The 15,775-nt window shown below is 41.8% G+C and overlaps 1 protein-coding gene across 5 annotated transcripts in view; it reads right to left on the reverse strand.

Annotated features, from left to right (window-relative positions):
- LOC138210251 (spermatid perinuclear RNA-binding protein-like) overlaps positions 1 to 15,775 on the reverse strand; it is an 85,804-nt gene that overhangs the window by 17,176 nt on the left and 52,853 nt on the right. For all 5 annotated transcript variants that reach the window (XM_069169308.1, XM_069169304.1, XM_069169305.1 and 2 more), the window contains 5 exons: positions 14,890 to 14,985; positions 14,617 to 14,728; positions 11,241 to 11,338; positions 7,992 to 8,085; positions 6,356 to 6,418 (listed from right to left, as the gene is read on the reverse strand). In XM_069169308.1, the coding sequence (XP_069025409.1) occupies positions 6,356 to 6,418; positions 7,992 to 8,085; positions 11,241 to 11,338; positions 14,617 to 14,728; positions 14,890 to 14,985 (463 nt within the window). The remainder of the gene's footprint in view (positions 1 to 6,355; positions 6,419 to 7,991; positions 8,086 to 11,240; positions 11,339 to 14,616; positions 14,729 to 14,889; positions 14,986 to 15,775) is intronic.

Here is a 15,775-nt window from a genome sequence, read left to right on the forward strand (position 1 = left end):
TACTTTCTTCAACCTGTAAATAAACAAGATATAAAAACTGGGGAACTGAATTTGAATGAAATCTGAGAATCATGAAAAGAATTAACCTTTAATATTACCGTACAGTACGGAGAAACATGACTTCATAAGCCTGACAGAGTGGATTTTAGCTCTCAGAGATGCTTTTGCTGAGCGGAGTTTCAGCAATGCTTATTGATAGGCCAGTGTTTCTTTGGGTACTTTTCCAACAAGGGATGTGTGACGCACTCATCTGAGGCCATTTTGGTATCATTTTGAGGTGAAATTGCACTTGCAGGTCTGAGTACAGCTCAGCCGGTGGAGGGCTAATTTTGTCACGTCAGGGGACGGAGCGCTCATGAACAGACGGATCCAAAATCCCACAGGCAGGTCTGGCGGATGTTCAACATCTTTTATCCCACTTACATAAATAATTATAGCAAAATGTTTGGAATGCAACTTTCTGATTCAGTTAATCATATAAAAATGAAGATGACTCTTGTCTGTTGAATTGTTGAATCAGGCAGTTGGCGCCAAGCATCAACCAGCAGTGATGTCATCAACCAGCAGTGATGTCATCAACCATCAGTGATGTCATCGTTGGTTTGTGAACGTTATGAATCCTCCAGTTCAGATTCTGTCCGTCATCATCTTTGCTAGTTTGGAGCGGTTTGGAGCAGGAAGTGACCATATTTGGACGATCTGGGGGAGGAGCCAGCTGACCGATCTGATTGGAAACCTGACAATACTACGTCCCGCCCACCGATAGCTGTAACCTGACTGCACCACAGGCCTGTCAATCAAACAGACACGCCCCCAAAAACAGGTCTTCTTGAATCTTCTTTTCTAATGAATGAGGGATTATTTTCAGATGGACCTCCAGAAAACTAATAAGAAAGAGTGACTTTAGCTAACAACACCGAGATAACCTATGGACACATTTTATTCACTTTGGATTTGATGAGAGAAGTTGAATGGGAGTCTATGGAGCCGGAGGCTTTTTGGAGCCGACCTCTAGTGGCACTCGCTGGTATTGCAGCTTAAGACACTCGAAACCACAAATGGTTCCGATGCAGCTACGAACACTTTTACTTACTTGGCACGCTTCATGAAGCAACAGCCAATCTCTGCCATAAAATATAAAAGGCATTCAGGTGAACTACAAATGAATTGCAAGGAAATTACACATAAAGGGGTAAAATGGTAAATGGTCTGTACTTGTATAGTTTTATCACCTTTTGGTCTCAAAGTGCTTTAACATGGTTTTTCCATTCACACACTAATGAGACAGATCACCATGCAGGGTGTTGTCATCAGGAGAACATTCACACACTGATGGTACACCATCAGGAGCAACTTAGGGTTCAGTGTCTTGCTCAAGTACGCTTAGGCATGTGGACAGGAGGAGCTGGGGATCGAGCCACCAACCTTCCGATTGGTGTTCAACCCACTCTACCGTCTGAGCCACAGCCTCCCTAAGAAAACACGGTGCCATTTACACACAAAAGAAAGTAAAAGTCAAATACGCACAGCCACAGTCTCATTCCTCAACATCGTTCCAGCACCTGATTTCACTGTATTAGATGAAAAAATAAATAAAGCTATGAGTTCAATGAAGCACATTTCCAATGCATAACGTTCAATACTAGTGGGAAGAGCTACTCTGTTACAGACAGAAACGCATGGGGTGATTTTGAGAAGGGTCTGCGCCCTCTGGCTCTAAACTGGATTCAGGTTCTGGTGGCTTGAACGTGTACGGCAACAATAAATCCAACAAAGATGCTCGATGGAGCGGCCATGTTTCAGGTCATGGTGTTTGAGCCGAGAAGATGCACTTTATCTTTTTAATACTTTACAAGCACTTTAAGAGTTATATCTCCGTTACACTTTTGAGCCTGAAGAGGGAACTTCATTATTCCATCAGATTCTGCAGTCAGACACAAGAAAATGGATGTAAGCCGAACTACTGTCCAGCATGAGGATGCCATCCCTGCATCAATTGAGTGCATTAATCCACTAATAACAACACAAGTGGTAGGGTTGGTGGATCAGGTGAGGATCTGTAAAAGAAGTGAAATTCAGGGGCAAAGCGAATAAAAACTAAAAACTTTATTTTTCCAATCCAAACTAGGAAGCAAAGACAAGGTGTGTTAAATACAGAGAAAAACCTGCAAATAAAACTTGGAAGCCAACCAGACATTTGGAAACACTTCCCTGTGAGTTGGCAAATAACTGATTGGATCTCTTTCAAAGGAAGGAGCAGGAGATTAAGTCATTGTTTGAGGTTCTTTGTGGAAATCTGACATCAGATGACAAAGCTCGGCTGCAATACGGGTTCTTGCTGTGCGGCCACGGAAAAACACCTCAGAGCAAAGTCATCGACAAGAAATAAGTGGAGAAATGAAAATCCATCCTCCTGAGTAACAATAGTGTTTCTTGAAGCATTAACGATATCTTTGTTGGAAACATAATTTTAGGAGGATTTATCAGGAGGTTTGACAATTCCAATTAGAACAGCAGGTGCACATTGTTTTTGTCTATGGAACGAGTGCGTGGTTACAAAGTGGACCGGGGAGATTGAAAAGACATAATGACAGAAACAGCAGAGATGTGAAAAGAGTGAAGGAGGCAGCTGGCAAGGACATTGTAAAAAAAAAAAACTCCCAATCTTGACTATCTCTGAAAGAAGTAATCTGTGTCCTCAAGTGTTCTGAACTTTATCAAAGGCAGCTCTCTCAACAATACGCTTTTCTGATAAGCTGTGTGAGTTCCTCCCAGTGTTTGTGATTTGAGAAATTAAATTCCTGCTTTCCTCCTCAGGAAAGAAGTCCCCCTTAGTTGATTTGTTGACCGGCGACTGGCTTCCCGCGTTGTTGTATTGTCCACATGTTTTTTCATCTTTCAACCAGCTGAGTTTAAACTTCCAACGACAGCACTACAATGTTTTGTGAAATTGGGAGCACAATTCTCGCTTTCCAAAAGTCCCTGAAACTTTCACCTTGCAGGACTCAGACATCCAAACACAACTCACTGCATGTTTCCTACTGATGACACAAAACACCTGACTGGACTCATTCAGACAGACCGCATTGCACTCATTAATAACTTTGATTCCTATTTTCCAACTGACAAATATGACATTTTGAGAAATTTGAACTCCCAGAGTCGCTGCTGGAGGAAGGACTAATTCCTGCTGAAGAAGCAGAGCAGCGATCACACGAATGCACGACATTATCTTCATTCTGAAGGATCGTCTCGTCTACATATCCTGTCCTAATTTAGGCAAACATGTTGCTTTCATAACCACATATAACTGTGGAGTGGAATATTCTGTTCTCACAGAAATGAGGACATAAACACACAGAAATAGTCCAAAGTGGACCTAATCTGCACATTGCGCTGGAATACGATGTTAAAAAGCAAGAAGGCCCATCGATCATTCACAACATATGTGAACCATTCTGCATTTAGATGAAATGAAGGGTTTCTTTCTAATTTTACAAAAAGATGATGATACTTTTTTTTTTTTTTTACAAAACCGGAAGAAGAGTAATTTATATCATGTCATTTTAAATGCAGAAATTATAAAACCTTAATGAGCTATTGATCATGCTGAGGTACAGTAATGATTACAATAATTTTTGCATATGGCCGCCGACAGATTTGAGCTTTTGTGAAAAAGGTGTCACCGGGAGAATACTTGATGCCTGTAAAGTGTGGAGCAGCTCGGCCCCTGTGTGCGAAGACTGAAGACTGTAGGTTCACTATGAATATGGATGCAGACGCTGTGAAAGATGAATGTGAAGGGGATGATGGACAGGTGCTGGGAGGAGGAGAGGGGGAGGGGGAGGGTGTTTTAATCTGTGTGTGTCTGTGTGCACACAACTCAACATTTCTGTGCGCATGATGTGTGCGCACGCTCGTACGCTAACACACGTGTGTGTGGTGGGAGGCGATGAGATAATTGCATGGCAGCAGTCTGCAGGTTTAATCCCTCTCTACGGTATCTCTGCCTCCCGTCACCCCCTTTGAACTGGAAGCAGGGGAGAGTTGCCGGGGAGGATTGTCCCAGTGAGGGCTGATTTAATTACTGTGACACCGATGGGCAAGACCAAGGAAAGGAAGTGGGGGAGGAGGTCAGGGGGGAGTTAAGAGGTCGAAGGCCGCAGACATCCTTAGGAGGACGGTTTGGTTCAGGGCTGCAGCTCATGATTATTTTCACTGTCAATTAATCTGCGAATTATTTTCTCAATTCATTTATATGTATATATATATATAGAATGCAGTTATATATCACTGATAACAAGCTGGATGGTCCCTCTCTTCTTCAGCCTGGAGAACGCAGCGTCCATTATTTTCCAAAAATAATTTAATATTTGGCTTTATCAGACCTCAGGACAGTTTTCCACTTCGCCTCAGTCCATCTTCAATGATCTCGGGTCCAGAGATCATTGAAGTGTTTCTGGATCATGTTTCTATCTGGTTTCTTCTTTGGAGAGTTTTAACCTGCATTTGTGGACGCAGCTATGAACTGTGTTCACAGACGATGGTTTTCACAAGTGTTCCTGAGCCCATGCAGTGATTTCCACAACAGAATTGTGGCTGTTTTATTTGCGGTGCCTCCAAAAGGCCCAAAGATCACAGTCATCTAATATTGGTTTCAGTCTTTCCCCAGTCTTTCCCCAAACTCTCTGTAATTTAACATTGAGGGACACGATGACATTAAGAACATATAAGACTCTGGATTTAGATCTCACTGACATTAACACACAGGCCTTGTCTAACCTGAACACAGGGCTGACTGATTGTTGATAAACTCCGTGTCTTTCAGCTCTTACCAGCTTCCTTTTCCCACATTTGCTTGCAGCTCTGTGAAGATCTGATAATTTCACACAATTTTCTGCTTCAGGGATACATCTCACCTAAAAGTCACTAGCATAACAATTTCAACTCTTTATTTGATCTCTTTCATGAAACTGGGTGATGTGACTGATGCCTCTCAGAGAGACGGTGATGGGTTGATTCAGTGCACTGAACTGGATTCCTAATCTGATCCTGTGAAGATATCAGCCGTGACTGCTGAATTTCACACATTGGCCTGCGATGACTCGCACTCAGGCGGGGTCAGGTTATTTTCCCTCGTTTGATACAGACATTCAAGCGAAAACAGTCATCTTTTTAACGTGACAGGCACTTATGATCCCTTCAGACCTCATCTCTAAGGAAAGATCAGCCTCACTGCTCACTTCTTCTTTCAGCTCCACTGACTTACTTTTCCACCTTTTAGACAAAACCTGTCAGGAAGCACTTTGTTCCCAGTCACCTGAAGTTAACACGCGTCCTGCACGCACACACAGCGGACAACAAAGTCTTTTGTCTCGACGATATCCACTCATGGGCGTTAAGTAACTGAGGATTCTCATGGGAAGGCCGCCTCCACGTCATGTGGTGGGTTTGAACAATACAGGTTTCTGAGGGCTGAAATAAATAAATAGATAAATAAATATATTTTGCTTAAATTGACCATTTTCCATTATAGTAAATTCAGCTTTAACATTATAATCTTAAAGGGACACGAGCAGGACCCACAGACATCGTTCACACTGACATAAACACTGCATATAAACTCCACTTCTTATTTGTTGAGTTGCTACAACAAAACATCATTCAGCAACACGGTGATCAGCATTCAAATACGTACAAGTGTACCTTCGTGGAAGCTTATTTTTTTTAGTGTCAATGCGGTAATTCTACTATTAATCTAGAACAGGTGAAAAATATTTGCCGCCTGAATAACTTTGCTGTAAACTCCTGTAAACTACCAGAGCATCATACGCTTTTATTATGTAGATATATAAAAGCTCTGTTTGTATGCAGGAAATTAGTAAGTTAACTGTACAGGGAAATTTCAATCCATAAACATAATTTTGAACATGTATTGAATTTTGGGACAGAAATATACAAATAAATAGTGTAAAATAAAGGTGTAACAATGAATTTGATGTTTTGAAATTGTATATGCTGTTCTCTACTTCTGAAGGACACTGTGTATAGTATCTATCTTTTATAAATCCTTCATCTGTTCAGCCCTCCATCAGAAGGTAGAAAGTTGCTCCTCTGACCCAAATCAGCTGTTTCTAAAAGGGATCGGACCTGGCAGAAAGCTCCTGTGGTTCTGGGGACGGTTTAATACACCAAAAAGACAAAGCAGAGACAAAACTAAACCAAAAAAAGCCGTAGTGGTCATAAATAGATCTGAACCAGTTGTCCTGCACCACTTCACTTCTACTGTAACGCGTCCTGTGTTTCAGAGGGGGGAGCAGGAGGAGGAAGCAAGAGAATCGATGTTCAAAGTCACCTTTCATCCTTTTGATGAAGTCTCTGTCATCTGACCCGACGTCCTCCCGAAGCCTCTTGCTGCCTGCGGAGCGGAAACAAAGCAGATCATCACTTAACCCGACACACATCCAACGCAGACACAACTTATCCAAAGTTATTATTAATACAGCCAGTAGGGCATCACCTTCAGGAGATTTTAATTAACAATTTATTGTCATAAAAAAAAATACTGATTAACAATTTAATCTGTTCATGTTATACCACATTTATGTTGGTGTTTGCAGCTCAATCCATGATATTAATGTCAATAGATACTATTGCTTGAGCATTGGAAGTTCTGCATCTCGAGATAAACAGTTGGTGGCGCTAATAGATCAGACCGGTATGTCGTCATCCAGGGCAGGCTCTCGTGACCACGCCCCTTTCTGGGGGAAAACAGACCCGCGCTGACAGCAGCGGAGGATCGCAGGAAGTTGAGACTTTTCTCCAAACTTGTGCTTCAAACTAAATACTTTTTGCTTTGCTGAAGAGTTGCACCAACAATGATGAACTCTTAGCTTTGATTTCCCCCCCCCCCCCCCCCCCGTCGAGTCCTAAAAAAGATCCTGATAGAAGGACTTTATGGCACCACTCTACACAAGGGAATCCATCGTGTGCTGCTGTGGGTTTTAATGGAGCTCAGCCAGTTGTCGGAGCACGTTTGCTCACCTGGAGAAGGTGAAGTCGATGTCCGCGTTGGACACCTCTGGACACTGAGTGGGGTTAAACATTAGCCTGATGCTAGCCAGGAGACTGAAAGGACATAACTAAGGAGGGATCAAATTTAACTTGTTTATCTATCCAGCTGGCAGAGTGGACATATATTTACTTGACATGGTGTTTTGGGGTCATTTAAAAAGTGATTTAACTCTGGTGGTTTTCTAATAATTTGGTTTTGTTCTGCTCTTTTACATTAAACTCTACGGAAGGTCACTTGTTTTCCCCCAAAAGGGGGCGGGGACGTGCTGGAAGACAAAGTTCCTGGATGTCTGATCTATTGTGCATTTTTGTAACATTAAACCGTAGCAGAAGAAGAAAGTTTGAACAACGAGATGATGTCATTAAAAGAGCGCCAGTCAAACCTGAAGATACGGAAAACGATGTGGAAATGATGGAAATATCTGTTAGTTTCATCCAGCTGCTTTTATACAGATGTATTTAACCCTCCCGTTGTACACGGGTCAAAATGACCCGCAGCTGTGTTCAACCAAGTTCTATTTTATTTCTATATTTTTATATTTTTTGGGATCATTGGTGATCATTCTTTAAAGAAACCCTCACAGCCTCCTTGTCACCAATGATCCCAAAAAATATGAAAATAAAATAGGGTCATTTTGACCCGAGGATAACGGGAGAGTTAAATGATTCTAACAATTATGCAAAATGATTATCGTTAGCTCACATAATCACGATCAGGCAATTATGTATTTGTGACACACCTAATATTCTAGACTGTATCTAAACAGAGGAGTTTACAAAGGACTCTGCAGGGAGGCATAAAGCAGAATGTAGTGGGGAAGATAAAAATAGTGAATAAAATAAAGATGCACATGGATGCAGACAAATGAAAACAGAAATGATTCACACACCCGGAGAAACCCAGAACACTAACACACCTTCTAGCAGCCGTGGTGAGGGCTTGCTGGCGGGCAGAGGATCCATATTCAACACCTTGTAAAGCTGTCCAAAGGCTAGGAGGCGTAACGCATGCTGAAACACACACACATACACACACACAGCAGACAGAATAAGGGCACATCACTGTAGTGGTAAAGCAACAGACCCCCCCCTCAGCCCCTCCCACACACACACAAACAAACCTGCCCTCACAGGAGAGCAGAGAAACAGGCAGCAACGCTATCATCGATCAATAGCCTTTAATTATCGAGGAAACTCGAAGCATTTGTGTAGACCAACTGAGGAACTTCATGCAGGCGGAGCCATAAACACTCTGGGGGCTTGACGGAGGAGGTGGAAAAGAAAGAAATATATTCCCAGACTTTCAGTTCAGTCCAGAGAGAAAAACGAGGACAGACAGAGAGAGAGAGAGAGAGAGTCGCAGGAAAAAGATGAATCTGAAGTTGTCTTCATATTTCTCAGTGCTGAGCCCACATTTCTGGCCCGGGGGGCAGACTTTGTTGTTTTTTATGTGCTGCGCGGTGGCAGTGTCAACACGAGCAGCAGCCGTGGTAGTAATAGTAGCAGTGCTGGTGTGGGTGGAAACGGGGAGGAGTGTTCCCACGCTTATTAGATGGCTAATTAGGCTCGTCAGGCCTCCAACGCACTGAGGGGCTGCTTATCCGAGGTCAGAGTCCGGCCTTTTTGCGGACACTCAGCTATTTATAGTGCTGACGTGAGCTCGGGGGCTTCGCCGGGACGGCCGAGGACTCGCTCCAAATAACCCTCCTTCAATCAGCGTAGTAGGAGGAAGAGCGCTACCAGTCCGGTTGACTGGAAGAAATGCTGACTTTGGAAATACACCCCAGCGGGATGTTTCAAGGTCTTTGGAGATGCACGGCTGAGGCTCAGTTTCTGTTTCTCAGCCTGGCTAATGATTACGCTCAGTTAAGTAGAGGAGACAGGAAGCAGGAAGGGAAGTTTTATGATGCTCTGAGGAGTTACTGAAAAGATAATGTTCATAATGAAGCAGGTTTTAGATGTAAGAAGTCTGAAATCAGAGCATGTCTGTGCTTTTGCAGCATTATTCACCATCGGGGAGGAAGGAGCTTCTATTTGAGTTTGGACTGTAATGATATATGAAAATACTCCAAACAATCCAGACTTAACTTTAAATTTCAAACAACAATTCTATTAATGATTTTGTACACAAAATATTTCTGTTTTTGATGATATTTAAGGTGAGCATTCATTTTAACTTCAGCACCTTTGGGAGCAGTTAAAAGCAGAGCAGCTGCTCAGCGGCGAGACATGGACTGTTTCTGGAAGCTTTTGATGGAGCCAACGGGATAATGTGGATGGGAAATGCTTCTGTCTTCCTTAATAACTTCCATAAAAGTGTCTTTGAGCTCGACAGTAATGTGATTTTTATCATTATATGATTGGGACACTCACTAACACACCTCTGATTAAATTATTTTTTTTTTAGGTTGTGTCTGGAGTTCAACTGACAGCATTCACACCAGAAGAAATGAACCAAACTAATCAGGCAAATACAAAAAAAAAAACTTTAATTCCTTCAGTTTGCTGTTTACTGAGACTTCTGAGGTTTTTCTTGCTGAAGAGATAATTAGATTTAACTGAGGGATATTTTACACTCGACTTTAAAGCGGACCAACCACACAAAAACTCTCCAGTGCTTTAGTATTCTTTGATCAAATAGTTGTTGATTGAAATCAAAGTTCTGCTACTTTTCCTATTTTATTCATGTATAAATGTTCATCTTTAGTTCACATTTTAGAAGTTTGGGTTGTTTGAACGAAAAAAAGAAATGAGTGAATTTTAGTTGCAGGTTGCAGAACAGCTGCAAATCGTACTATTAGATAATATGTAATGTATAGATGGATATATATGCATGTATAGAAAAACAAGTATAGACATCAGCAGTCCAAGCAGGAGCTCGTCTGTGATTTATTTGTATTTGTGGCCTCAGAGTTTGCCGTTTTCTTAATGCAAAGGTTTCCAACCCCAAATTCACCGTTTGAGTTTTTAGAGCTTTCTGTCTTCCTCTCTTCTGACATCTTTGTTGCCACAACTGATTTTTCAATTTGTTTATTTTTAATCAGCCTTTTAAATTTGAATTATGCATCAGTTACTAAAGTGTTTTACCCATGAGAGAGTTTCCGTCGACCTTTTTTTTTTTTGCATTTAAATACACAAATTGTCGAAACTTCCTTCGTTACAGCGACAGCACAGTTTGAACAGACTGATTCCGGGTTCAGAAAAGACATAATGACATGATCAATGTGTCAGATTAGTCAACTAATTATAACTTGCTATCTTTCACATCCTGCGTGACGCCATCGGGAGGGAGGTGCTGGCGATGTCAGTCCGATAACCTGTGAATCACTTTATTTATGTGTGCAGAAGTTTCCCGATCTGATCTGACCACATGACACGTATGATTGCGCATATGTGAAACATGTACGTTGCTCACGGGAACGTGTGGTTTTAGAACATTTTCATGGTGTAAAGTTTTCACATGGGCTCGAGCGATGTGAAAACCTTTTCACATATTTTCCCCATGTTACCATACGTTATAAAACATGCGATAAACACGTGTAATGCATGTGATCTTGTGTCAAAAACATGGTAAACTCGTGTTTTTTTTCTGCGAGGGGCTTTGGCTCTGTGGTGGATGTTGTCACACGGTGGGACGGACAGTCAAACTAATTTTAGGTGCTATTCTTCTGCAGCATCGGGCTCCTGGTGGCTGAACTCCGGCCTTAAAACGCATCGTCGGTCTGTCGGGCAGCAGGTCACTACTCTGACAGTCAGTCAATACTGTACAATGTACAGCTGAGATGAGTAGCTGATAAACTACAATTTGAGCACTTATTAATCTATTTTAATTGAAAATGCCAAAACAAATCTGATTCCAGCTTCCTAAACAGCTTCGTGAAAGCATGAAAGTAAAATGAACCTTTTTAGGTTGTGGAGTGACGGTCAAACAACATGAGACATCCAAAGACACCTCATTGGGCTCCTGGACATTGTGATGGGACTTTTTCACAATTTTAAAGCCCAAAGGATTTAATACAAATTTAAATAACACTGCGGGTGTAAATGGCCGAATGATTCAGACTTAACATTTTAGTTTAAAAACCTCATTACTGAGTGGAATCAAACTGTGCCGGCGGCAGAGAGGGCTGATGGGTAAAAGGAGCTGCCGTGTGGCGTGGACAGACCTGCGCGCTGTGTGTGATGGCGTCAGCCTGCTGGGCGCTGAGCTCGGACAGCACGTCCGTGGGTTCCCTCTCGCAGGGGTCGTGAACTCCTGGACCTCCTGAAAATAAAAACCAGGACGGGGTTTCCACGCCGGGGTCAGATTCACACAGAAAACAGAATCAAACACTCTGAACACGTTTTTTATTTCACCTGACAGGAAAACACGCACAAAAATGATTCACTGCCTGCAGAAAGGTGCTTTACTCGTACAACCAAACCTTCCTTTCCTTATTCTGATTGCAGCATTAACTCATCAATGATTCAGGGGATTCAGGGAGCTGAAGGAAATCCTGAGCCAAATTTTAAACATCCAATCACATCATCACCGGGACCAACTCGCTGCTCCGTGCTATCAAACAAGGAGCTGGAGGTTTCCCAGATCAGGGATTAGTGCAGAGAGAGAGCAGTGGGGAGAAAATAAATCTGAATCTCATTGGATCTGTGTGTTTACTTTTCATACGGACAAATAAAATCTCTGAGGAGGAATTTTTACGTGATGAAAAATTATTTGAATTGAATGAAAGACGGTTGAATTAAAGCAACATTAATGTTGCTGTGAACTGACTGGGACTCTCTGAAGGGAGGATTAAATAACACCAGTTTGTGTTTAGAGGTTACAGCCGAACACAACTGTTATCCAAAAAGAAGTGCATTAAAGATTTTTCTAAATGCTTCTCCTGAGAATAAAAAGCTGTTTCGGTTTATTTCTGTGAGACTTACTGTCCTTGTTTTATAACCCTCGGCTGATTTCTTTCTCTTTTTTTTTTAACATTACAGAATGCTTTTTGTTTGTTATCAGAGTACATAAGAGTGAAAGTGCAACAGGGAGCAGATTTTACCCTCCAGTGACAGACATATTTTTCTAAACAGTTGGAGCTTCGGTATTGCTCGACTCAAAGATTGCTGTGATGAGGAAGTTAAGAGCATTTGCTGCAGTTCTAATCTGTGTACTTTGAATAAAATGTTCAAACACTGCTCCGTCTTTTGATCTGTCCAACTCAATGTTCGGCAAAAGGTTTGTAGTCACTGTAATCGGTGTCTGGGAGTAACTAGTTACATGTGAAATTACCAAATAAAGCTAAATTGCAATCACTTAAAGAGAAAAAAAAAACAACAGCTTTTAAAATGTATTTCAAAATTTAGTGGTAGAAAGCTCATTTGTAAAACAGAATATTAATTCTGTTGCTTTGCATCTCTTTGCCGTGCAGGAATTCCTTCTGTGTACGTCTAGACAGGCTTAATTTATTTGGCAGTATGCACTCAAGTATTGAACCCTGTTTCTGATTGGTTCTCCTCCTTGAATTTACACCTCTTCTCGTCTGCCAATCAAATCAGTGTGGATTGCTTGCTACACCAAGGTTATTGGTCATGTCGTTGAATAAGACCAAGATGTATTTAAAGAGAGTCATTAAGGAACCAGTGGCAAAAGACAAAAAACCCAGACTTCTATCATCACTCAGGATGGAGGCTGACCTGAATGTAGACTTGGTTTGAGTTTATTGGAACATTTCAGTTGTGATTTAAAACCCTGTTTCCAAAAAAGTTGGGACGCTCGGTAAAATGTGCAAAAAACCTTGCAAAGAATAAACCAGATCTAAACATGATCCAGAGATGATGACGCCTTTTTCTGGGCCTGGAAAACTGTCCTGTGGTCCGACACATCAAAATGTGAGATTATTTTCGGAAATCATGGACGCCGTGTTCTCCAGGCTGAAGAGGAGAGGGACCATGCAGCTTGTTATCAGTGCACATTTTAAAATCTGTGATGGTAAAAGGGTGCATTAATGAACACGACATGAGTGGCTTGTACATCTGGGAAGGAAACATTAATGCTGAACGATATATTCAGGTTTTGGAGCAACATATGCTGCCGTCCAGACAACGTCTTATTCAGGGAAGGCCTTGTTTATTTCAGCAAAATGATGCCAAACCACATTCTGCACGTATTCCAACAGCACATCTCTCTAGTAGAAGAGTGTCAAGAGTGCTAAACTGGCTTCCTGCAGTCCAGACCTGCCTCCAAATGAAAACATTTGGAGCATCATGAAATAAATACGACAAAGGAAACTCCAAACTTTTAAGCAGCTGAAATCCGATATCAGGCAAGACAACATTTCACTTTCAAAACTCCAGCAACTGGTCTCCTCAGTTCCCAAACATTTACAGAGTGTTGTTAAAAGAAGAAGTGATGTAAACACAGTGGTAAACATGCCCCCATCACAACCTTTTGGAAATGTGTTGCTACCAACAAACTACTGCAACTCATCCGGCGGACCATTCAGGTGCCATTTTAAGAATGATGCACTGGTCAATCAGTCACTTAATCCCAAACACTGAGTAATCATTCTAACTACATGGTCAAATTACGAACCTACATTCTCACTCATTCTGACTTCAGTAATACATTTCCTCTCTTTTTAAACAGAACATTCTTCTTCAAGTGTCCTTCCTGTTTTTAATTTCAGTGCCAAACGGTGTAATTTCATTTTGCTGCTCTCTCAGCACAGTCCGATTACTGGAATCATTCACTTTGATCAAACCACTGACGGCTCACATATTAATTTCTGGAAATATAAATTTCATCATAAACAGGATTAAAACTGTTTAAGGTATCAAACGGAGGGCAGACCGTATGCTGCATACATGAGAACTTTGCTCTTGTGCTGCTATAACAGGAACTAAAACTGGGAGTAGAAACTGCCTTATTTCCAGATGACTCAATGTCCTGCTGCCATAACAACATTATTTTATTTTACCTGAAATCCTCACGAACCCTTTTTGCAGAGAATATTGTACAATAGATCACTTCCACTAGCAGTTAAATGCACCAATATAAGCATTTGTGAGTCAAAATGAAAACCAAACTCGACTGGATTCAGATTCTATCCATGAAAATCGAAGACAAAGAGTCGGTCTGGTTTTAAAAGGTCTGGATGGCTTGGAGCAGAAACCACTGATAAAAAAAAAAAGAGATGCCAGTCATCATTAATCTCTCCAATACATTGTTTTTTGACGATGCTGAGTGATTTCCAACAGAGAGCTCGGCTCTTCTGCTGTCCTCAGTTTAGAGTTTATCTTCCCTGCAAACAATGACCTGAGCCCATGATTGGGGGATTACCTCTTCATCTGAAAGATTCTGATTGTTGGATTGTTTTTTTCCAGCCTTCATCCTTAAGCCAGAACACAGCTGGTAAACATGCAGCAGTTCACCTCTGTTCACATCTCTCTATAAATTCTGTATTTTGGCACTCATCAGATGTTATATGTGCAGCAGAGAGCAAGAAATGCAAAGGCGAAATCAAACAACAAACGGAGCTTGGAGGACTAATCCCTGACCTGGCAGGAGGATCCCTGAGGCGATGCACTCCATGACGCGGCGCAGCGCCTCGCCCGGTCCCAGCGGCCGGTTACAGGTGGCGATGGCCTTTTCACAGATCAGCTCCAGAGGCTGCACAGATCGGACGGAGAGAGGACGCTCAGCAGAAACTCAATCCATTACGGTCACAGTTCTGTTCCTGGGTCACAGTTCACCACACATCCAACACGGAAATACTTTGTAAAGCTTCAAGTTTCCCAATTCCATCTTATGATTGTGAGGCCGTCACCTACCCATCCTTTGAGCGGCTGCCACACAGCCAGTCGGTTGCAAACGTCTCTGAGGATCCTCAGAACGAAGACGCAGGCCTTGAGGTCTGTCACTCGAGCCTGAGGGGACAAACGCACAAAACTCACCGACAGCAGGAGGAGAATCTCAAGCAGACAGAAGTCTGGAAAAGTGTCTGTGACATGTCCTGACCTCAAAGACGTGAAACCAGCAGCACTACAAGAGGAGTTTTCAGGACCCCTGATTATACTGCCGATACAATTGTTAGAGGATGAACTTGAGATTTATCTTAATGATGTTCATATCGAAGATCTATATTCTATTCAGGGCAGTACAGCTGTGGTAGAAAATACCATCCTATTCCATTTGTGTCGCGCCCCATTATAACTGTCCTCAGTTTGTCTTATTGCATGAGGCTTTTTTGGTTTACTTTTGTTTGTGCTTTATCTTAATCAATTAATAAACTTCAGTTTAAGATATTATTGACTTTATTTTATTATGAGCCCTTTTAGGTACTCTGATTTCAGCATCACACTCACATCCCTCTTTTGTATGTTTTTCTCTATATTCTGTTTGCCTCTTTGTTATTACTTGCAAATCAAAATAAAGTTCAATTCTGTGACAAAAAACTTATCTCTTGGCTTAAATTCTTCTACTGAGGCCCATAAATATTAGCCTGGTGTCATCAGAACCAGTTCCACTGTGTGAATATGAGTCTGTTCATCCTCCATAGAGAATCGTTTGCAGTCGTTCCATCCTACTTGTCGTAGACCTCAGGTTAATTTTAACCAACCAGCAAGCACCGAAACCGGCCGACACTCTGCCACCGCTGCTACCCCCTACCGTGTCCACCAAAGTGTTTTTTTCCCCGAGAACAGCAGATTTTGAAAA

Source organism: Embiotoca jacksoni, unplaced genomic scaffold, assembly GCF_022577435.1.
Source record: "Embiotoca jacksoni isolate LCO1_2020_lvr unplaced genomic scaffold, fEmbJac1.0.p SCAF_44, whole genome shotgun sequence".
Taxonomy (NCBI): Eukaryota; Metazoa; Chordata; class Actinopteri; family Embiotocidae; genus Embiotoca; species Embiotoca jacksoni.